The sequence below is a fragment of the Hipposideros armiger genome, unplaced genomic scaffold (assembly GCF_001890085.2).
Source record: "Hipposideros armiger isolate ML-2016 unplaced genomic scaffold, ASM189008v1 scaffold_48, whole genome shotgun sequence".
Lineage (NCBI taxonomy): Eukaryota > Metazoa > Chordata > Mammalia > Chiroptera > Hipposideridae > Hipposideros > Hipposideros armiger.
In genome coordinates, this window is record NW_017731398.1 from 1,172,816 (window position 1) to 1,197,635 (window position 24,820).

The following is a 24,820-nucleotide window of genomic DNA, read 5'->3' on the forward strand; positions in this document are numbered from 1 at the left end:
AAAAAATTAAAATAAAGTGGTAGCAGCAATCCCATTTAAACCCCCAAATTTCTCTTCTTACATGCCGCTTCGTCCACGGAGAGTTCATTCGCCAGGATGCCCCCAATCTTGCTGAAGGCAGGCATCTGGATCCCATACTTCTCCAGTTCAATCTTCATGTTGTTGATTTCTTCTTCTGCAGGAGAGAATTAAGATCCAGCCACGTAAGTTCAGCACCTTTCCGTCACTCAGAAGAGGAAACAGATTCCTCAACTACAGATTGGGATAAAATGGCACCTACTCCTTAGGGTTGTTAAAAGGATTTAATGAGATAGTACAGTACACAGAAAGCACTCAACGCAGGGCCTGGTACGTAACACGCACACCAATAGTTAATAGACGTTAACCATTATGACTATTATCAAAAGCATCAAAAAAAACTATTGCCTGGGGATGGCTCCACAGAAAATAGTTTTCAAAACTGCTACGTATGGCATTTCCCACAATCAACCTATAAATGGAGCAGCTTCAAAGGAAGCTCAACAACAAGTGAGTGACAACTCAGTCAGCTGTTCAGTCTTCACAATCCAAATCACGAGCTGCCATTAAGCAATTGCGCTTCTAAGGCAGGAAGCCAAATGATAAAGAAAACAACACGTAAGGTCTGGCCCTTGCCCCAGGTCTGGTGAACAACTTCCCTGGAAGGAAAAATGTCACAGATAAAGGTTTTATTGCCATTTTCTAAATTCCCAGATGTAGAAAAATAATCACCAGTGTGAAAGATGAAAATCGATTAATCTATCCTACCCCTGACCTATATTACCACTGTTCTTTCTCTCCCCAAACCCCCACCTCTTCAAGCATCTGACTACAGCAAATATACACAGAGTAAGCTAAATAAACCAAATTTTAAAATTACTATATAAGCTACATTTTGAAATTCCCTGGAATAAGCTAAAATGTAAAAATTAGTAAATTGTCATCTTTGCATCCTCTCGCTCCCCTACCCTTGCTTTATCCACAGTAGGTGCTTGCTACAAAGGAAAGGGAAAGACTGTTGTAAAGCTGTTTTCACAATATGAACGTTTCATGTTAGATGTTAATATTATACATGTTGTTTTATATCTTATGTTAATATCATTCCCAATTTGGATATAAAACACCTGAGACTCACTAATCATACCCAGTCATCACTGAGAGAATAGAGCCTGAAATTCCAAGGCTAGTGTTCTTTCTACCACACCAGAGAACAAGTTACTTATACTTCTTTTATCGCTGTTGCCAGAGTACTTTTAAAGCCCCTTGTCTTTAAGATGGGGACTGTTGACTCTCCGGGCTATTTCCACATAAATCGAGTATTTCCTGCCAAGTTTGTAGCTCTTTACCTGTGAAGTCAACCTTTCCGTACAGGTCTTGAATCTGAGGAGCCAGGCCCAGTTTGAACAGGTACAAACTAGAAGACACAAATAAGTGCAAGAGTTAGGCCTCCCAGCTGTGCCTGCTGCTGCTCTTGGGTTAAAGGGGAAAAACAGCATAAAGGATGGAAGCATTCTGAATGTACAGACGACCAGTACTCTACAATGTTCCCCTGAGCAGGTACAATACTTGACCTCAGCGCCTTTGTTTAGTTTTACAGAACAATATCGTTCTAAAAAAGTCACATAATGTAATCCAAAAAGCACTGAACTGGGAATCAGTAGACACAAGTTCAAGTCCCAGTTCTGGTACAAATCAGTGTGTTGATTAGGTGTTAATATAAATATTAATTAATGTAAGTGAAGAATCATCACTTCTGTTTACCTTCCTGTGATCAGTTTGAAGTAACAAGACATTTTAGAACAGTCTCATGAAAATGATTCATACAGAAAATTTTATTTAAACTAAATTCATATTATTGATAGAAAAGTTTAATTCAGGCAGTTTAGGAGTTTTAAATAGAGTTCATATTATATACTTTATTCTTTAAATAAAAAAGAAATCTACTAGACTCTAAACTTCATGAAGGCAGGGACAATAAAAGTCTTGTTCACCAATGACAGCCCAGAGCCTTGCATACATTAATGAATATTAATCAGTATTTCAAAGATGGACAGATGAATGAATGTCTATAAGCCTGAGCTAGGTTAACTGGATTCTAGCAGATCAGAATCAATAAATTAGAAGGGCTCAGAAGGGCACTTTACAGGGATGAACATGAGAAAGACATTGAGAAATAAGGGGGGGATAAGGGAGGATATTTAAAAATATCTAAAAAACAAATCACAGAAACTCAATGGATTGGTCTACAGTTTTTGCATATAATCGATAAACCTCCATATTATCTAAATATAAATATGTATCGTGCATATTACATTCAAAGAAATTATCAGAACTTAAATTGCATATAATAAACCCAAATGTATAATCCAAAAGAAAAAAAAAATCAAGAGTTCTAAACATACATTTGAATTTATACATCCCTAACAGCTAATCATTTTCTTAGATAAGTACAAGAGTAAATCATGTTATAGTTAAGTGCTTTTCTTTAGAGTAAAACACTCAAGATGGAACTACATAAAATTTCCTTCTCAGAAGATTTTAAATTTATTCAATAAATTTTCTGAAGCAGAAGAGCTAATAACTTCCTATACATGCAAAATGTTCTTGTATTTTTCTCCCACATAATATGTTCCACCAGCATTCTACATTAGTAAGAATATTTTTCTCCAGGAATTTCTTCCTCTTTTATTCTTACTTTGAAACAGGAAAGTGGCTGCCACACTTTAAGAAAGTCCAAGAAAGTCACTTTCACAGCCCTAAGAAGAGTGAGCTAGCTTTTAATGTTTTTCAATGGTAAATTAAAGGTGTTACAACATCACTAGCTGTTATGAAAAGTAGAGGAGAAGGTGAGACATGGGCACCATCTTTTATGTCATTTTAACTCTTAGAAATATTTTAAAGAGATGCTGGAGCCATGAATGTAATTGTAATGGCCACTTAGATCTTCTTGCCCCAAATCAATACTGAAACTCGAAGCTGGGACTTCAAGGTCCTGATGGTAACCATCATCATCCAATCTGTTCCTGCTCTCCCGCACCTAGTTTACAAATGAGCTGTTAGGTTCCTATAATGGTAAACCTGTAACTGAGCTCAGATTTCTTTTTCTTCTCTTTTCTCCTATGTAAGCTGTACTTTACAGCGATGGGGAGGGAGAAGCTATGTTAGCCTATCTGGACTCCAATTATCCTTGCTGACTGCAGAGTCACCTAGGAGTCACTAGCTAACCTCAGATTATTAATAAAGGCTCTTCAACACAGCAGTTGACTAGGAAACAGAATTTAGTACAGGTCCACAATGCCATATCTAAATTCTTTGGGCCAGATATAAATTTGAGATTTTTCAAATATTTGAAAGGTTTTACAGTGTACACATTATTATGTATACACTGCAAGCCTTGAGGCAGCCCCCCTAAACAAATACATTACTTTTCTGCAGAAAAACTTATGTATAATCATACCAAGTAGATAAATATTCTAAATAACCTCAATTAATTCTGATCAGATCTTGCCAACAAATGAGTCTGAACCAAACTGAAACCTAATTTTCAGAGCATTCTTTTGAATTTAGGATAAAGAAATTTGTGGGTCTATTTAATATCAAAATCAGTTCTGAGGAAGAGAATACATCAAGGGAAATTGAAATAAAATATACAAATGTATTTGGAATTAATGGAGTATTGGGGTCTTATCTGAGCGTGAAATGTAATCTACAAGAGTAATTTATCTAGTATGACTAAAGTACAGTGAATACTTCTGGAATAATGCCAATCAAGGCTGTAAAAAAAGTGCAGAAAGGAAGAAAACAGGGAGATAATGCTTCTCTATTACTGTTGATCCAAAAGGAAATGGTGACTCATCCAATACAGTGAAGTGAGGAACCTGCCTTAAGGTTGTGTAAATAAGCGGCTCCAAGCAGGTGAAAACATTTTCTATATATTAGCAAGTGTCGCCAACCCACCCTTCCGGAAAAAACACTTTAGGAGAGAAAAGAAATCATAAATCACCAAGCAGAACACATTTATCCACATATACTTTCTAAGCACGGACTGCATATTGAAGAGAAGTGGCAAACAATAGCAGGCTTCCTCCCTTTCCTCGTTCTGACTCCATCATTAACAAGGCACAGCTAATTCTTCATCTCCATTTCAGAGAATATGAGGACCTGGGACCCAGGTTACATGGCAGAGAACAGTGGCTACAGAACTCACGGAGAAGAATTCTGCCAGCTCAGCCTCTGTGCCTGCCAAGTTCACATATCCATTGTAGGTAGAGGAGACAGCATAACTAGAGGCCAAAGGCACAGCACAGCGCACGCTAGAGCTAAGGAACAGTGGAGGGAAGGGCTGGACGTGAGACTGGAAAGGAGCCATCAAAATATTATATAGCGAGTCTGATATCATCAGGGCTGTTTTAGAAAGACAGCTCTGGCGACAGCATGGCAGATGGACCAGGGAGAGCGCCTAGGGAGGGAAACTTCTAGAAAGGACGTTCGTGCATTAGTCCACAAGAGAGATCCACTCGTCCTCAGTTATATTCTTTCTTTTGTTGGTTTCACACTGATTCCAGTGATATCAAGGGTCTGGCACATGTTTGATCAAATTGGAGACAACAGGCTTCTTATGGGTCAATATTATACATATATTCATGCACACACATACACACACACACATGCACATGTAACATTTATTTAGCACACATACAGGATGCTATATAAAATGGGCAGTTCAAGAAAGAAATCTCAGACTCGTCCCACTCACTTCTATCACTTTCTCCTTTAGTCCCGTGGCCATCACACATATTTGGACCTCTCTGAAATACCACATATTAGCACTTAGTCCCATCCCATCCTACCCCTCCACACATATCACCTCTTCCTTCCAATTTCATACTTTGTTGATTCAAAGAGCCAGGAGCCTGAAATTAAGTCATCTTCCAAATTTACTACGAAATTGTGAAAAAAATTATACTTTGTTTCATACTTTTTTCCTGTTTATCAAATTTGTGTTGGCATAAAAATTATTTAATGAACACCTAGATAACTAAATGAATTATAAATCAGCCATTTGATATTTGCTGGTATTATTTGAAGATGTTGACAAAATTTGATTGTACTACTAAATAAAGAGTATAAAAGCATAGTTTATTTTATAATTCAGCTTATCAGCTTGAAACAAAATGGTAAACAGTAAGTTTTCAAGATAAAAACTTTTAAAATTATTTTTAAGAGATTTTAATTAAAAAGAAAGGGAGTGCATCCCAAGTGAAATGCACAGTTCACAGGAACACTAGATTAATAATGAAAGATTATACTTTGTTTTCAGAGCAGAATTGTTTGCTATTATGGGAATAAATAAATCCCTTCTCCCTACCCCATAGAAAAACACAGCTGTTTCTCACCATTTTGTTAAGATAATAGTGTCCTATTCTATTTGAAAATTCTGAAACTAATGCAAAAACCTTTTCATTACACTATGAACAAAAAGCTACACACTCAATTCAGATGTTATTCTTAAACTGCTTTTTTAAATTGAAATATAATTGATATTATAACATTATTAGTTTCAGGTGTACAACATGATTATACATGAATATATATATATATACACACACACATGTATATATACACACACACACACACACACACACACACGCATTTTGAAATGATCACGACAATAAATCTAGTTAACATCTATCACCAGTTACAAATTTTTTTCTTCCTTATGATGAGACCTTTTAAGATCTACTCTCTTAGCAACTTTCAAATATACAATACAGTGTTATTAACTATAGTTCCCATGCTGTTCATTACATCCCCAGGACTTATTCATAACTAGAAGTTTGCATCTTTGATTCCCTTCTCTCATTTCACCCCCCCCTCCGCCCCCACTCCACCTGTGGCAACCACCAATCTGTTCTCTGTATCTGTGTACACTGCTTATTTTACAAAAAAAGCTGATCACCTGAGTGCATGGATACAATAGATACATCTTGGCATATTCTTTCGATCATAGATGTCTGTAGTTTCTGGGTAAAAAATCTAAGGAGAAATAAAAGAAGCAGAGTAAGATATCCATCCACTGGGGTTCTTTTGATCCATTCACCAAATCATCAGTAATACAAATAAAACACTGGACAGTTAGAAAACATTGTTGACATTCAGCAAATAAGTTCATTAGAGCGTAGCCATTTCATCATAAGTAATGTAAGGAATAAAATGCTATAATACAGAATGAAAAGCACGACTTGGAAAAGCCTTATTTGGTCAACCAGTGAATCTCACTAGGTATGTGAAGGTGATTTACTTAACTGAGATTCAACAATGAACATTTACTAAGTGCTTTAGTTTGTGCAAACCACTACATTTAGACACTGAAAAAACTACACTAATATTAAAAGGTGTTACTCTGCTTGGGGGAAGTGGAAAGATATACAGATGAAGTAGCAAGAATAGAGGGTGTGTGCGGAAATGTGGGAGATGGGTATTTTGCTTGGTAGCACTTACCGCAATCATAAACTACTCGTGTTATCTATCATCTGTCTGACTCCTCCAACAGACTATAAGCCACATGAAGGCAGGGACCAGGTCTACTTTCACTGCTAAATCTTCAGTGCCAAGCCCAGAGCCAAGTCATGGAAGGAGCTCTATATTTGATGAATGAATGAATGAATGAGGTTGAATAGGGACAGAGTGTGTTTACATTGGGAATAGCCTTGAATTTCAAGACCTATTTTTATGGTAATGTGGCACCATACAACTGAATCTGTAACTGAATGAAAAAAGGGTAACAGCAGATTGGAGAACTGAAAAGACTGAATTACAAGATGATTAGAAGAATTCTGATGAGCAATAAAAGCCTTAACTAAGGCAGTAGGGTAAGTACTATAGAACTTTGTATCTATTTGTATCTATTATAGCACTTAACACATTGTGCTCAATTATTGGTTTTTATGTTTTCCCCATAATACCTATGGCTCTCAACTAGAAAGAACTGGCCCCCTTGAGGATGGGATGTAGCAGAATCATCTTTTTTGATACTTTTTCAAAATCTACATGCTCACTTCCCAAGATTGAGATGTCCTTGCCCGGAAGGTGAAAATTACTCACAGTGAGCCACCCTTCCCGAAAACAGTGCACAACACATTTTAAAAAGTAGTAGAAAAATAAGGTTGGGTAGGTAGGATGGAATCAGATTATGAAGACCTTGAAAGTCAGACAAGTTTGAACTTGATATGCAGGGCACAGAGAGGTCCTAGCTTTGGAGCCAAGGATAAAAAGAGCCTCAGGAAGATCTGACTGGAGACGGCACACAGGATATGTTGCATAGTGGAGAGCTGGGAGCTAAGGAGGCAAGCTGGCAGCTTGCTTCAACAGATCAAGTACACACTTCAGATAAATGAGGACCGCTTGGAGAATAACCGCATTTAGGAGGCCAAGGTAACCCCAAGGTTTTGCAACTGGATGATTGGGAAAATGAGGACAGGGTACCACTTACTACAGAGGAGAGGAAGTTCAGGTGGGGAAAAAGGCAGGTTTCGTTTTAGATATGAGAAAGTCTAGTTGATAAAAAGCTATCCAAGGAGGGATGTCCAGCAGTCAGCTAAAGATACTGTGTTTATCTTAGAGCAGAGAGTCTTCAAAATAACGGAAACCAAGAGAATGAGAGAAAGTAGCTAAAGTAAGGACTGCATCTTAAGCAATGTCCACCACTAGGATATGGAAGGTAGAATAGTTGAAGAAAACAGAGGGCTAGTTGAGCTAATTAAAAACAATTTAAAAAATCAAACTCAAAGTAACAAAATATTTTATGGCAGAGGTGGCCAACAGTACCAATAAACAGTCAAAAAAGATAAGAACCAAAAAATTATCACATTACATTTCTATAATGAGCCTCTTTGTATCATAAAAAAGATTAGGGAAGATACCCCAATTGACACTATGTATATGTTGTCAATTATATACCATACATTTATTATTGGCAACAACACATTGTTAGACAAAGTGTCTTGAGTCTACATCACGTAAAAGTCCTCTGGACCTAAACCATGTAGGGTGGACATTTCAAAACTGATAGCCATGATAACCCTGTTGTCTTTAAAGCCTTTGGGGAATTCCATGTTTGTTCCAATTGTGGTCCAGGACAATACACGACTGTTAGTAAATGAAAGAGGCAATAAAATTAGATCATTTAAAAAAGCATTTTATAAGAACAATACTACTGGCAATAGCAAACGTTAACAAAGCTCTTAGTACCATTCAAAAGAGGTGAAATCGCCATTGCCCATTGGGCAAACGACCTAAAAAACAGGAACAGGAAGTTAAAGGTGCACAGAAAGGCCAAGTGGCTGTCAGAACTTGACGTTACTGCATTTCCTGACATTCGTGGGACCTAACAACATACCAGTGCAAGGACAAGAACTTCAGCACTTTGCTCTGAAAAAAAGAGGATAAAAGCTAGTCTTCTGCAAAGACTCGGCTGTGGATTTAACTCAGTTCAACCGAGAGCCGTGTGCAATGAGCTCATCATGTGCTAACCAAAAGTTAATTTCCCAGTGGTTTTAGCCACTTTCTGACATTCCACGTCTCACCATTTTTCTTAATCTTTCTTTGGTTATAAAAATTTAGACTGTATAGGAAAGTATAAAGGGGAAAAACAAAACAAACAAAAAAATACCTTAATCATATCACACAGAAATGAAAACTGTATCTCCTTACAGATTTTTCCAAGAGTACTTTTATTTTTACACCAAAAAAAGTGATCTCAGCTTAGCCACAACACACTCTTACACTTCAGCCTATTTTTTTCACTTAACACATCACAGACAACTTCCTATGTCAATACAGATTGATATCATCCTTTTTAACAACTACGCTAGTATCTGACTGACTATAACGCAATTAATACCCCTAGTGAAGGAAGATGTGGTTTGCTATCAATTTTTTCTATCACAAGCAAATGCTGAAAATTCCTTACATATACATCTTTTTGTGCTTGTCTGATTTTGGAGAGGGATAAATTCCTAGAAGTAGAATTCTTAGGTCAAAGATGAGACAGGGGTGCGGGGATGTCCATGCCTCTGAGAGTGACAATATAGCATGGCCTTTGTGGGTTCGAGGTAGGACTGGGTAGCTAGAGATGGCAGTTCCCCTAAGAACAGCACTCAATAAACACCTGAGCAAAACACTGGAGGACGCATCTCTCATATCAATACTACAGACATCACTCCAAACTCATCCAATGGTGTACATTAAATATGTGCATTTTTTGTATATCAATTATACCTCAATAAAGCTGTTAAAAAAAATCAACTACAGCCATCATCAAAACTAGATATAAGAAGTAAATGTCATTATATGGCCTCTACAATTTGAAATATAGAATGACCCTTCAGATTTCTTACTAATTTGGTTATCCTGAAGCTGGAAGATGACATTTCTATAATATTTCCTAAAGTCAAATTTTGATGAAACAACTCTGTGAATAATAATAATAAAAAAAAACCCAGTGAATTGTAACTTTAAAATGGTGAATTTCATGGTATGTTGATTTTAATGTAAGTCTACTATTTGATTTATTAAAAGTAAATGATATCATAGGAAATTTCTCTAGAGTAAGGTGAAATAGGGATACGGAATATAAAAGTAAAACAACAAAACTATTTCCTACAAGAAAGGGAAGAAAGAGATCTTAAGTATTCAAAAAACAACCACCATAGCTTCGAATGTAAATACAGAATAATTTCATAGGTAGAATGAGAACTCTTATGCCGAAACAGCCAGCTCTACACCAGAACTATGACTAGAATCTAACTTACCTTAGGCAATCCAATCTCGTCCATGGCATTCAACCACTGAATCACATTATCTGTGTGTCTGAAGTGGAGGCCAGTTGCCTAGAGCAAATAAAAAGACCTTTAGGCACTGTCGGCAATATTGAAGCAAATACTAAATAAGAACTCTCCGTGCAGAAGTTTTCTTTTAAGACTTTACAGGGTCCCCTTAAACTCAAGGCCTGTCTATAGCATCATGTTCACATTCTAGTCCCAACAAGCCAAGCCCACTTCTCCGCTCCTGTCACTGAAGAACCACCTGGAGAGTCTCCCTGTGTACAATGCACTCATGGTCTTCGGAAATCAATGATCACAGATTCAGTTCCTTGCTTGGCCATCTACTGGTAACACTGGGCAAGTCACTTCACCCCCGTGAGTCCAAGTTTGCCTATCTATAACACCTACTTTACATGTTTATTGTAAAGATTAAATGAGAACATGTACATGAAGCCCTCAATGTGGTGTCTGGCGGGTAGAAGATACAAAGTGATAGATTTATTAAATATATCAATCAGTGTTTGCACACTATACATGCAAATATTCCCCTCTAACCCTCTATGTCTGTTATTTTTAGGAAGGTTAATTCTCGAGAGGGGTACGTGCGTGGGACTATTGTTTTCACTGTTGCTGCAGTCCCTACTCTTCTTTAATGTCTTGCTATCCTGTCACACATCTTATAGACTCGACAGAACCGCTCCAGGGCTGTCTTCAGAATGACCACTTGTTTAAAACTCAATACATACGTCTTTGCTTTTTGGTTAAGAAGAGTTTCTATTTGGGGTTTTAATTTTGGCTTAGGATCTACACCTTCTTTGTTTTCCTTTGAATTTAAACATAAAACATAAAAGTCTCTTTTGATTGTATCTTTATCCTTTGCTAATTCTGAGTTCTGGCCCAATTCTTTCAGCCCCTCTGACATTTGCTCTGGTTCTGCACTCATTCACTATACTCATCCTTTCTAATAAGAGCTCCCAGGAAAGCGCCTCACAGAAGCTCTGTACACAACAGGCTTTGGTCCTTGTCAACATCCCAACTTAATTAAGCAGTCTTCTTTTTCAGAGCCTTGAGCCACAAGAATCAAACCCTTTCACTTATCTCCACTTTACTTTGAACTCCAATATCACAGGGTGATCTTTTCTTCCTAAAGTTGCTATTGCTTTCACTCTGCCAACAAATCTCAGTGCTTGGTTAAAATTAGATTTAAAGTAGTAGCTCCCCTAGGAATTTCCTCTGCCTTCTACGAAAGAACAAATTCACCAAGGATCATGCAAGTTTCTGGATACCCACCACTCTAAGAATTGTACCAAAAGTCCAGAAACAAAGTTCTTTTACTACTACGTCTTGACTTTGCACTATTTTCTCCACTCTGCCAGGTATTTTATTTTGTGCCCACAAACACACTTACACATATTTCTCAGTAACTCTGGCACAGGATCAAGGACGCTCAGCTTTTCTCTCAAGTTTACGGCAATTTAAGCGCCAAGCAAGGAAGGGCTGACTCACCTTGTATCTGGTCTGCTCTCGGTCGTAGATTTTCTTCAGGGACACCACTCTGGGAGAGAAGAAGTTCCCCAGCTTGGCGAGGTAGACCCCATTCCTCAGCCCCTCCTCCAGTTCTGTGGTGGGAGGCAGATCTTCCCCAAGACACGCTTCCATCCACCTGCACAAAAGCAGAGAGGACGTCAGGAAGGAGGAAGAAGCGAGGAGGTCTGAACCATCCCTTAGAGATTTTAAGTTTAATTTCCATTCTCTGTGGAGAAGTTTAGGATGTACATAAACCAACACTCTTTTAAGATCTGATTTCACATACATCCTTGACATGAGCCAGTCAGATCTCACAGGCAGGAGACTTAGGAAAATTCCGGAGCATAAGTGTCACCTTCTTTTCTACCCTAGTTTTCCTCTCCGGCAGCAACAGAGCCAGCTGGCTCCCCGGTCCTGACTGCCCATGAACCTCGGATCCTGTCCCTCAGTCCTTAAGTTACGCCTTAAGAGCTCCTAAGAAAAACCATTTGTAACTGAAGCTACCATCTCAACTGACCTGAAATTTTAAGTTTATTCCTGAAGTTCTCTTCTGGTTTCAGAATTCAGAATCCACAGTGTATTTCTAGCTTCAGGTTTTACCGTTGTTTTAGGGTTCCCAAAATAGTCAATTATCTCAGCTAAAATACTGATGGTGACTATACTGGAAACAGTCAAAATGAATTCTTAAGTGTTTTTCAGAGACGGGGAGGAGGTTGTAAAAGGGAAAAGGAAAAGTGTATTTTCCTTCTCGAACACCTCTCACGAGATTTCAGAGTAGCCCACGATAAAACAAATCTACGTTTATTTGCATACATTTTCTACCAATGAAAATGTAGGTAACTAAAAATCATTTAGGGAAGTGGTTTTAAACCATTCTTTGAGTCCCAGAATCCTTTGCGCATCTAAGGAAAGCTATATAGATCCTTCTCCAGAAAAATGTACATATAATGAATTTTAATACATAATTTCAGAGATTCCATTCACTCCAGATTAAAAACCCCTAATTTAAAATTATTGTACTCAGATTTTACAAGGCTGATGTTATTCCCACATTCCGCACCATACTGGGAACAAAGTCCCCAAACACTAGATGTTGCCTGGCTTGTTTCACTTGTGATAACTCTTTGAAAAGCCACATGAAAATAAAAAAAGGTACAGCAGACTAAAGTAAAAATTAGATTTGCTGTCAAATAGGACAACATAAAAATGAAACATTTACAATGTTCACTGATACATAGAAGCTTAAGTTAAAAGGCAAATAAAAGTGGAAGGAACATTTAAATATGCCACATTTTATACACACACACACACACACACACACACATCCATGAAAAATTATATGAAAACACTAACACACTAACAGAAAAAACAAGCCAAAGAATATATAAATGTATTTATAACTCCATTTGTTTTTATATATTTATACTAATAAAATTGCTTGAAAGATACAATAGTGCTTGAATTTATCACTTTTATAAATTGTTGCTTTCATAGTTCAGAATAAATTTTCTTGTATTAATTCTATCTTTTCAAACTAAGATTATTGCTCAGAACCTCCAAAAGCCAGACAGGGCAGTTTCAGATGCCCCATGCAGTTAAAAGGCTGGTACCGCGCCACATTCTGTCCACTTAACAGGGCTTTAAATATCCTGGTTTACAGTGAGTCCACCAGTTCTCAACTCAGACAGAAAGCTTTCTTATATAACTTAAGCATTTAATTTAGCTTTACACATACATTTTAAATTAAATCTATATATGGATCCCTATCTTACACAATACACAAAAACCAACTCGACATGGATTAAAGGCTTGAACATAAGACCTGAAACCATAAGCTCCTAGAAGAAAACACTGCAGTAAGCTCCTTGCTATCGGTCTTAGCAATGGTTTTTTTAATTTGACACCAAAAGCAAAGGCATCAAAAGCAAAAATAAACAAATGGGACCACATCAAACTAAAATGCTTCTGCACAGCACAGGAAACCATCCACAAAATGAAAAGGCAATCTATGAAATGGAAAAAAGTATCAGCAAATCATATATCTGATAAGATGCTAATATTCAAAATAGATAAAGAACTCACAACTCAATAGCCAAAAAAAAAAAAATCTTAATTTACAAATGGGCAGAAGAACTAAATCGACATTTTCCAAAGAACCAATACAAATGGCCAAAAGGTACACGAAAATGTGCTTGCTCATCACTCATCATCACGGAAATGCAAATCAAAACCAAAATGAGATATCATCTCACACCTGTTAGAAGACAAGATAGAGCAAGTGTTGGGGAGGATGTGGACAAAAGGGAACCCTTGTGCGCTGTTGGTAGAAATGTAAATTGGTGCAGCCACTATGGTGGCAAGATGGAGGTTCCTCAAAAAATTAAAAATAGAACTTCCATATGATCCAGCCATCCCATTTCTGGGTGTATAGCTACAGGAAAGGAAATGAAATCAGGATATTAAAGATATATCTGCACCCCCATGTTCATTGCAGCATTATTTACAACAGCCAAGATATGGAAACAACCCAAGTATCCATCAACAAACAGATGAATGAATAAAGATGTGGTGTATATATAGATACAATGGAATGTTATTCAGCCATGAGAAAAAAAGAAGGAAATCCTACCATTTGTGACAACCTGCATAGACCTAGAGGGCATTATGCTAAGTGAAATAAGCCAGACAGAGAAAGACAAATATTTCATGGTATCACTTATGTGTGGAATCTAAAAAAATAACACGGAAACAGTAGAAAAGTCATTGCCAAGGACAGAGGAAATAGGGAGAGGCTGATAACAGGTATAAACCTCAGCTATGTAAAATATGGTGGCCACAATTAATAACACTGTGCTGTATAACTGAAATTTGCTTAGAGTAGAACATAAATGTTCTAAAAAAAAAAGAAGAGAAATATAAATATAGGAGGTGATGGATGTGTTAATCGACTAGATGGGGGAATCTTTTCACAATGTATAACAAATTGTGACAAAGTGCACTTAAAGTATCTTACAATTTTATACGTTAACTATACCTCAATAAAGCTGGAATAAAAAATAATCAATGAGCAAAAGAAAAATCGTTGGCCAACACAACATTTTACAAATGCCCCTTTTCATACTATCTTAAGACTATTAACAGAATCTCATGGTTCGAAAGCTCATTAAAGACGTGGTTTACATCAACTCCTCCACCCCTCTCACCTCCCACTCCCTCCCCTGCTTTAATGCCTGAGTGCTCCCAGCCCATCCCAGTCAAATCATGACATGGGCTGAACCCCAACACTGCTGCTGACATGGAACCAAACATTCAAGTTACGCCATTTCATTTCTGGATTCTAGCAGCCCGAAAGCTTTTATTAAGCCAGCCCCAGTGCCCCATTTGTACCCTAAATTGCCTTCTGTAGCAAGACACTACATATAAAATTTAAACTATCATGTGACCAGTACTGGCCAGGGCCTTTGAAAGACCTGGATGTATAGCCTTCCTCTGTCATTTGTCAAGACTGCAAGTCACTTAACCTCTTTCTCCATTTGTTAAAAGGGAAATGCAATATTTCCCAAGCAGGTCTATTGTTGAGGATTCAATAGGACTGCATGCGAAGTAGGGAGGTAGCACGATGCTTGGCTAGGAATTTAAAAAAATATTACTGCTTTTCCTCCTCTCCTCTCATATGATGAATCATATGCTGACACTTCTGTAAGTAAAATGATTCCACTTCCTTCAAGTATTCTTAAGAAGAGAATCATGGCATCTATCTCGCAGGTGCTTGTGAGGATTAAGAAAGAGAATACACGTAGTGTTAAGAGCAGTTCCTGACACAGAGTGAGCACTCAACACGTCAGCTGGTATCGCTAGTATTACTAGCTTGAGACCTGACTCCCTGTCCCTGCATCTTTCTCTTTTGTTTCTTAATTCTCCAACTGGACACTGTGTTCCAGGTATGCGCGACTAGCCTGGAAAGCACAGGGCTATCACCTTCTTCATTCTGAACACTCCGTAACCACAAACAAAGCCTCGGGTTCAGTTTTGCTTTGGTTTTTTTTGTTTGTTTGTTTTTTGTTTTGTTTTTAAAGATTTTTATTGGGGAATTGGGGGATGGGAACAGCGCTGAGGAATTGGGGGGAAGGGGAACAGACAAGTTGCTGTCGTTTTGTTCTTCAGTCTAGTTGTAGAGGACGTTGCTTCACTGGCCCAAGTTGGCACCATCATTGCGCTCTTCCCGGGCGAGGCAGATCAGTCGCCGGCTTCTGGATGGCCACTCACGGCGGCTGCTGGCCGCTCACGCTGGCTGCTGGCTACACACGGTAGCCCATGGCAACCCACTGCAGCAGGGGCTGCAGCCTACGCCGTTGCCGGCGACTCACGGCAGCCCAGCTCCAGGTTGAGCTGTTGTTCAGCATCTTAGCTGTAGAGGGCAGTGTCACTGGCCCTCATATGTGGGATCTGAACCGGGACCCTCTGGTGTCCCAAGCCAGCTCTTAACCATCGCACCTCTCGGCCGGCCCTGTTTTGTTTTGTTTTTAAAACCATTTTCCAATCAACAGAAAATCTGTTTTTTCCAAAAACATAGCTGCTAAACCTTCTCTCTACAATTCCGTATTAGAACATTACTGGCACTCATCTCTATCGTATTTCTTCATGTTTGAGTCAGCCGACTGTCCCTAATGTCAGCATCTTTTGGATCCTAATTATTTGTTTGGATCCTAAATATATTTGTTATCCGAAATATCAACTTCTCTTCCAGCTTCACGCCATCCCCAAGTATTACTGGGTTTTAAAGAATGAAGATTTACCAAATGACCAGGGCAGGGAGGCAGGAGAAAACAAGCTGGGTGACGGACAAGTAAGCACTGCCGTGGCTGGAAGGTAAAATGCCAGGTTAACGATAGGAGTCGGCAGGCTGGGTCATGCAAGTCTTGTCCATCATGCTAAGAAACCTTTCTTTCATTCTCCTTGTGGGGGACGCTGAAGTAAGGTTTTTAAGATGGGGACGAACAGAGCAGATCTGTGTTTCAGAAAGTCACTTTGGCAACAATGTGCAGTTTTTATATTTTTGTTCAAGTGCAGGTACAAATGTTTCTACAAGCACTAATGTTTTAACAAAGAAGTCACTTTTTTTAAAAGTTCTGAGAATGTCATACCAAGTGATGACATCAGCACACTGTACCTGTGATCAGGACTCTAAGTCACTGTCACAGATAGAATTCAGCAACAAAACTCTTGTATTTCTTATAGTATTTTATAGTATAGTATTTTTTTAAAAGATTTTTATTGGGGAATTGGGGGATGGGAGCAGCGCTGGAGAATTGGGGAAGGGGAACAGACAAGTTACTGTCCTTTTGTTCTTCAGTCTAGTTGTGGAGGATGTTGTTTCACTGGCCCAAGTTGGCACCATCATTAAGCTCTTCCCGGGCGAGGCAGATCAGTCGCCGGCTTCTGGACGGCCACTCACCCTGGTTGCTGGCTACACACGGTAGCCCATGGCAACCCACTGCCAACAGGGGCTGCAGCCTACGCCGTCCCCGGCGACTCATGGCAGCCCAGCTCCAGGTCGAGCTGTTGTTCAGCATCTTAGCTGTGGAGGGCAGTGTCACTGGCCCTCATATGTGGAATCCGAACCGGGGCCCTCTGGCGTCCCAAGCCAGCTCTGTTAACCAACGCGCCACTCAGCCGACCCTCTTATAGTATTTCTCATAAGAGTTGAAGAAAGTGGAGGGAAGAGTTCTTAGGCCTTCCTCTCAAAAGGGATGTAAACTTTCAACATTTTATATTCCTCGAGTTTAACCCCAGAATTGCTTTAGCAAATCTAACTGACATGAAAGTTAGTTTTTAAAAAATGACATCTTATCTAAAACACAACTAGTACTAACCAGGAAAACAGTAACATCTGAATGGCTCGTTTTCAATATAAGCAACACTAAAAGAAAATACTCTAACACCATGTGGCAGATATTAAGCTGAATACTTTGCATGCATTATCTCACTGGATCCTTCAAACACCCTAAGGTAAGCAGTATTACTGTTATTTTACAGCTAAGGAAACCACAGGCTCCTAAAGTAAAGTAACCTGTCCAAGATTACCCAGCTTGTAAGTGCAGAGTTTACACTTGAATCCAAGTTACTGTGATTCTAAAACCCAAACTCCATTGCTACAATATATTGCCCCTTCAAAAATAACAACTACCACCTACTGAACACACACTAACCAAAGCTCAAGCTCAAGCTGGACTTCTTGAAGCACCCAGTACATGACCTCATTAGCAATCCTACTCTATCAAGCACCAAGAGACAGGTGTATTAAATATTAAACACTGGTGGACACAATTAGTGTGAAAAATGAGTACTTATATAAAAACTTGTCTTTCATATAATTACATGACTCTTATAAATTATTCTTATATACCTTTCATATTTAGACTTTTTTTTTTTTAAGCTGAGCCATCCTGCCACCTGTTGGCAGCTCAGCAGCTGCTCAGCTTGGACCGGGACTCGAACCGCTGTTGCTCAGAGCTCAAACTCTTGAGTGAGCTCTTAACCAACTGAGCCACTCGGCCGGCCCTAGACTATTTTTATAAAGCTTTGTTTTATACATATACATATGTATAATACATATTTTATGTATTATATAATATACATATATATAATACATATATATGTATATATATACATTGCTTTATACATATTTTAAATCAATTTTCAAAAAAAATTATCTCCTCTGACAGTTACATATCCATTCAGAAAACATTTCTAATAGACCCCTCTGTGCAACATGTATCAGTGGCACAAAATGTGCTGAACACCTGTCCCTACCTTTAAAGAGATCAGCCTCTGGGAACAGAGATGCTTAACCAACTAGCTACAATAGGAGATGTATCTGAACTAGGCTTTGTAAGATAAATTGTACTTAAGAGAGGTGGAAAATGGAAAAAGGAGACATTTGAGATAACGAAAACATTATAAACAAAGGGCAAATAGGAATGGAAACAAAGTATTTACGGAATGACAAATCATTGTGGAGGAGGAGGTGGAGGTGTATCTGAAACATAGTATTTTAATCTGCGGGCAATGGGAAGCATGCAAGTTTTCAAATAGAAGAGTGGTTTGGCCAGCTATACTTTAATTTTAGATTTTTTAAATTAAATAATAAGTTAATGTTTAAAAAATTTTAAGAGTGGCTTGGTTGGTTCTGAGACTTAGAATGGTAAATAGTAAAAGATCATGGAAGACGAATTCAAGGGAGAAATATTAGGCAACTATTTCAGGAATCCAGATAACAAGGTCGTTAACTAGGGCAATGACGGGAACAGAAAGAAAAATGATTTGTAATTACAAAGGATGCCTTGAGCCTCTTTGACCATCTGTTAGATGGCTGGGAGTGGGAAAGATGAAGGCTCTGCAGACAACTGGGAAAGAAAAAAAGCAAAGTCAGCTCCTTCCCTTACATTTTGCTACTGACATTAAATATCAAATGGATTGGCGATTTTAAAAATAAAAAATAAGAGAAAAAAATAGATGAATGGTTGTACAATCTTGAAACAGGAAAGGTCTTTCCAAACCAGACTATTGCGGAAGAAATCATAAAGGAAGAGGGAAAACATACGGCTATATAAAAAGCAGTTAAACTTGCATAAGGCAATTGAAAAAAAAACTCTTAAAAAATTAAAAATTAAATGGAAAGATAAACTGGAGGGAAAATTTGTAACATATAACAAAGACCTAATAATCTCCTATAATCAATCAATCAATCTCTCTCTCTCTCTTTATATATATGTATACATATATATGTGCATGCTTGAAATAAATCACAAATATTTCCCTAGAAAGAAGTGGGCTAGAAACACAAACAGGCAATTCACAAAAGAATATAAATGGCCAGAAATTATAGGGAAAATTCTTACTCTCACTACTAATCAAAGAAATAAAAATGAAAGTAACAATAACAACATTTTCAGCAGATTGGCAAAGATAAAAAAGAACAACAGCAACTTATTACCGTCCAGTATGGGGGAAACCCCACATTCTCACACTGTTCCAGAAGAAAATCTGGCAACATGTACCATCTATAGTAAACTTGCAGAAACTTCTATAAAAGGAAAAAGGTTGTTTTATTTTTAAACGATGATTTGGTGACTTGTGGCATGGATGACTAAATATAAGATGATGCCCTTAAACAAAGCTGAGGACACCAAGAGAAGGAGGCCAGAATGACAAATTCATGCCTGAAACATGTTCAGCTTGAAATGTCTGTGGGACATCCAGGCAGTGACATCCTGCAGGCAGGTGGAAAGACAAGTCTGAAAAATCAGGAGAGACCAGGTTGGCGGCCCAGGTTGAAAACGTGGCACCATGAGACTGGATGAGCTCACCGGAGAAACAGACTGCACAGAAATATTTTTAAAAGTCAAGGATTGGGCCTCAGAAAACACCCACATTGAAGAAGTGACTATTGCAGAGAAAGGATAGTCACTACGGTAAAATGAGAACCATGTGGGTATCACGTGATCCAATCAAGGAAGAAAAACATTTCCGGAAGTGGGAGGAGGTTGCTTCAAATGCTGCAGAGAAAGGGGTGGCAAAGAGAAAAGGAACATGGCAAATAAGGAAGGTCATCAGTGACCCCGAGAAGGGGCGTCTCCGTGGAGCGGTGAGGCAGCAGGTGCCAGATGACTATAACTAGAAAAGTAACTAGAGGTGAAGAACTAGAGACAGAAAGTGTCAACTTCTTTTTCACGAGGTTTAAGAAGGAAAGAATGGGTTAGTCTGAGGGGGTGGCATGTCCAGGGAAAGAGTGTCTGTTTGTCTGTCTCTCTCTCATGACTAAAGAAGAGGCACTAATTTGCAGTCTGCATGAAAAGAACAAGTGAAGGAGGGATAAATATATAAGAAATAAAGACAAAAGAAAGCAAGGTTCTGCAGCTAGCTAGAGACAGGAACATACCCACTTCTTCCTTGAGAAAAGAGGGAAGGAAATGAGAACAAGCGAGAATGTCATGTTATCTAACTAACCTCTCTGAGCTTCAGTTTTCTGTCTGTAAAACAGGGTTAGGAATGGCAGCTATTCTCCTGAGATTGTTGTGAAGATTAACTGAGGCAAAGTATTCAAGCACTAGCAGGCTCTACATAAGGGCAGCTATGTATTTGTGTATGTATATGAGTGTGTGTGAGAGATAGCTAGATCCCCCAGAAATAAACCTGCCTCTAAAGGCTGACACCCAGTAACTTGTGTAATACCTGTCTACCTCATCCTACGGAGAACATTTGTCAGAGGTAGTATATACTTTGCCCTTCCCATTCCGCCACTCGGCAAGACAAAGAAATACCTATTTGGAGAACTCCTACCGCGGGGAGCCTTCAAACAAGCCCAGGCCAGAAGCCTATGGAGGAAAGACTCAGAGCGCGAATGTGAATTCGGGGTCTGTGAGGAGGAAACCAGTTGAACGAGTTCGGCAGAGCACATGACTCCAGTGGTTTCCCAGTTCTGTGCAATACAGAAGGGGAACCTACCAATGCCGGAACTGACTACTCCAAACCACTGACATTCAGTTCCTCCAGGAACAGCCACTCTGCGACCACACCCAGCTCGCAGAGCAAAGCCCCTCAATGCCAGGGTTCCTCGCTGCTGAAAACCTCCCAGGTTGGGGCATCTTTCCTCACAATGAGGAGTCTGCTAAGCCACTAATACATCTGAGCACCATCTAGGTGGTGCGGCCTTGTCATTTCACAGTGTAGTAAGAACAAGTCTGTGGAGAAAGGAATGTGGAGTATTCAATAAAGCATTCTTCACCATATGAAGAGGGAGAGGAGTTAGGGCTAGTTTCCCAGGGAACATGGCACTGAGGTCTCAAAGGCCTCCATGTGTGCACGTGCGTGTGTGTGTGTGTGTGTGTATGGGGAGAATCCATCAGGCCACGGGGGAGAATGTGCAGGCCCTTTGAGGGATCTGACATGAGAATGAAATGACCATATCTGATCTAAAAGATCACCCCAAGCAGGATGGATTAGGAGGCGGGACCAGAAAGGGGTGTGGAAGAGCCAGCTGCAGTGATCCAGGCAAGCAAAGATAAAGGCTTGTTTCCCAAGTCCTGCAAGCAGGATGAGAAATCTTGATAGTATCTGTTTTAAAAGAAACTTCTGAGTGTAAATTAAGCCAATCAGAACAGCTATAGAAAGAAGTGAGAAACCAAAGGGAAACTGTTCATCAGTAGCGTTTTTAACCTCTGTGTTTCTTGATGCCTAATACAGACCTATCCCTAAGCAAGTCATTTCACCCTTTGAACTGGATAAGGTATGTCAAGTCTACTCGCCAGAATTAAATGTCTAACTGTTATCATCAGTCCACTGGGGTGATGGAAACTAAATTATGGTGACAGTTGCACCACCTGGTAAATTTACTAATAATCATTAAGTTGTACATTAAAAAATGGGAAAATTTTATGGTGTATAAATTATACTTCAGTCAAGTTTTTTAAAGTTCTTGGGCTAAGAAGATTACCTACGAACTCCCAGGCAAGCCTTCAGACGCACAGCCCAGGGAGACGTTACCACGATAGCTAAGGCTCTACTGGCTGTGAGCAGCTCTTGAGAAAAGGAACAGGTGAGTCCTCTACAAGGCAGAAGACAGCTACATATTTCTTTGCAAATGCAATTCTGAGTCACTGCCTACTAGCAGCTGCTAGAGGCCTGGGGAACAAGGAGAGCCTGCAGAGCAAGTGCATGTCAAAAATTTCATTTTCAGATCTAGTACACTTAGTGAGGGCCTAGCAGGAGGAGGCGTTAACGATGGTACTCATTAAAGGCACAGTCCGTGCCCTCTTAAGGCTCACAGTATATTAGGGAAGAGAAAAGAATAAGGCATCTATAATATGTTGTGGAAAGCTACAATAAAGTTACTTTGGGGTGGGGCGGAGGAGGTTGCTATGGAAACCCACGAGAGGAGCATCTAACTCACACCTGGGGTAAGAGTGGGTGCCCAGGTAAGCTTCCTGGAGGAGGTGCTACCTGAATTTATTTTCTGAGATAGGTAATATATTCACACAGGTCAAAATGTAAAAAGTATAAAAAGCTACCCAGTTTAAAGCACGAAAATTTCATCACTTCTCGGCCTTTTGGTTAAGATCAAGTGTAAAGCACGAAAATTTCAGGAAGTGAACAGACAAGAGTGTCATATGCTGCAGAGATTAAGAAAGAAAGTGCTGAAAAATTTGCAATGGATACAGCTATTAGGTCATCGGTGATCTAAGTAAGCAAGAGAAGTTTCAGTGGAGGAAAGGAGGGCGCATGAATCACATTCACATGAGTTAAGATAAAAATGTGAGGATATAAGGAATAAAGATAAGTTTTCCTTGAAGGGAAAAAGAAGGGACAATAATCAGAATAGGGTCTGGTATTAAGGAGTACATCATGAATGGGTGAGCATGTTTATGTGCTAGGGAGAGAGAATCAGAAGAAAAACAAATGCAAATTATAGTTAAGAAACTAATACTAGAATAAGGACCCTGATGACAAAGGGGAGAGGACCCAGACCACAGACAGAACACGGGTCTAGGAAGGAAGATACTTCTCCTGATGTTACCGTGAGGGTCAAGATGGCACCTAGAAAAAGACAGTCTCACCTCTAAAGGAACACAAAAGAGTAAGGCAAATAAGCGTGTAGTTAGGCTTTCCCTTTTGTCGATCACAGTTTCAACTTATCTTGCAAAACTCAGTCATAAAATAATCTGTCCTCATCTAAACTCTCACACATTAACTGCATCATTTCCTTGGCAATCATATGTTGCCTTGTGACAGTACAAGACCTTTCATCCTTTGATGTTGAGTAACTTTTCAAATGGTTATGCCCTGTCTGTCCAAGCAATTGGTAAGGCCCTTTCACGTCTTCTCCAGGTTTCCCAGAAGGTCCTGAGTGATGAAGGAGCTCAAAATTGTCTTTCAACTGTTTTATTTTATTGGAAATATTTCTCCCAACTTTTTTAGCCACATCAGGAGAAAAAAAAAAGAACAATGGAATGTTATCAAGTCATTCAAAATAAAAACACCTTTTAATAACAATTGTTTTAAGTAACTTGAGAAAGTACTTAGGTTAGAACATAATCTTCCATTAACTGTTAGACAATCTGTGCTTAAAAATATGCAACACGGGTTTTTCCAAAGCAGGTTTTATGGAAATTTTTTGGAAAGCTTAATGCTATAAAGTGTGTCCTTGTATTAAGCAGATTTCCACTGCCTAGTTCTGTTCCTCTGGTACCATACATAATAAATTGAACCCCTCTTCCATTTTCCAGGAATTTCTTAACAATGTAGGCAAAATGTAATTCCTACACAAGATGACAGATTGAACTTCTGAGATTCTGTTTCTACATTCCTTCTAAATCTTGTTTCCATGTTAATTAGCTGCAGTCCTTTCAATTAGTCCTCATACATCAGAATTTATAGACCTTTATCATCCTGGTCACACTCACCCAGCAATGCTCTAGTCCTGGAGCAATAACCAAGTCTCAACTAGTGGCCCACACCCACTTGCTGGGAGTGGTTCCTCAGGTGCTCTGTTGAGAAGGATGGATTCTGACCAATCAGCAGTGCCTGCTATGGGTGTGAAAGAACGCCAGCACATACCTGTCATCCCTGCTCTGGACTTTTAAGGTCTCTCTTAAAGTATGGCCTCCAGAACTGAAAACCAGCTTCAGCTAGCCTCTGATCAGCACAGAGAACAATGGAACCATCACATATGACACATTTCTATTAATGAATTAGTAAACCTCTCAGAATTGTTTCATTTTATTTTATTTTTCCACTACTGCTACTTCTCTCTATCCTGTACTGAGACACTCCATTTTTGATCCCTAGTGTAGGATGTCACACTATTAAATCCATCATCAGATTCAAGGCATTTTGAAAGCATGCCTTGTCACGCAGTGTTTTAACCATCCCTCAAGCAACAAGTCTAACTCAAGTTTCATCACTATATCATTGATTCACTCATAAGTCCCACGAAAAATGTTTTACATGGAACATGCACTAAAGAGCTCTCTTTGAATTAAAAACCTAGCAGCTCCATTCTTTATTGAAATAAAATTCATATAACATAAATTCACCATTTTTTGCCACTTTAAAGTATGGTATTCCGTGGTTTTAGTAGAGTCACAATGTTGTGCAGCCACAACTATCTTAATTCCAGAACATTTTCACCACCCCAAAAGCAACCCCCTACTTATTAAGCGGTCACTCCCATCTAGCAGCTCTTTTTGAATATGGTTTACTCAGCTGGCGACACATCTTAACTACGTTACAATCTAGACTACAATTATCCAACCTGCCTGCAAAAGTATCACAAGACATACTTTCACACACCTCACTGAAATCTAGACATTACTGTGTTTCTCTGATCCGCCAATCTGGTGACCCTGCCCAAAAGGAAATGATGCTAACGTGGCAGGGCTTGTTCAGGGAGT

General features: G+C 39.0%; 1 protein-coding gene across 1 annotated transcript in view; it reads right to left on the bottom strand.

The window, feature by feature from the left end:
- The window catches only part of IQGAP1 (IQ motif containing GTPase activating protein 1), an 81,404-nt gene that overhangs the window by 43,179 nt on the left and 13,405 nt on the right, over positions 1-24,820 (bottom strand). The window contains exons 3-7 of the mRNA XM_019640208.1: positions 11,349-11,505; positions 9,831-9,908; positions 5,978-6,054; positions 1,365-1,432; positions 62-175 (exon numbers count right to left, since the gene is read on the bottom strand). Coding sequence (XP_019495753.1) covers positions 62-175; positions 1,365-1,432; positions 5,978-6,054; positions 9,831-9,908; positions 11,349-11,505 — 494 coding nt within the window. The remainder of the gene's footprint in view (positions 1-61; positions 176-1,364; positions 1,433-5,977; positions 6,055-9,830; positions 9,909-11,348; positions 11,506-24,820) is intronic.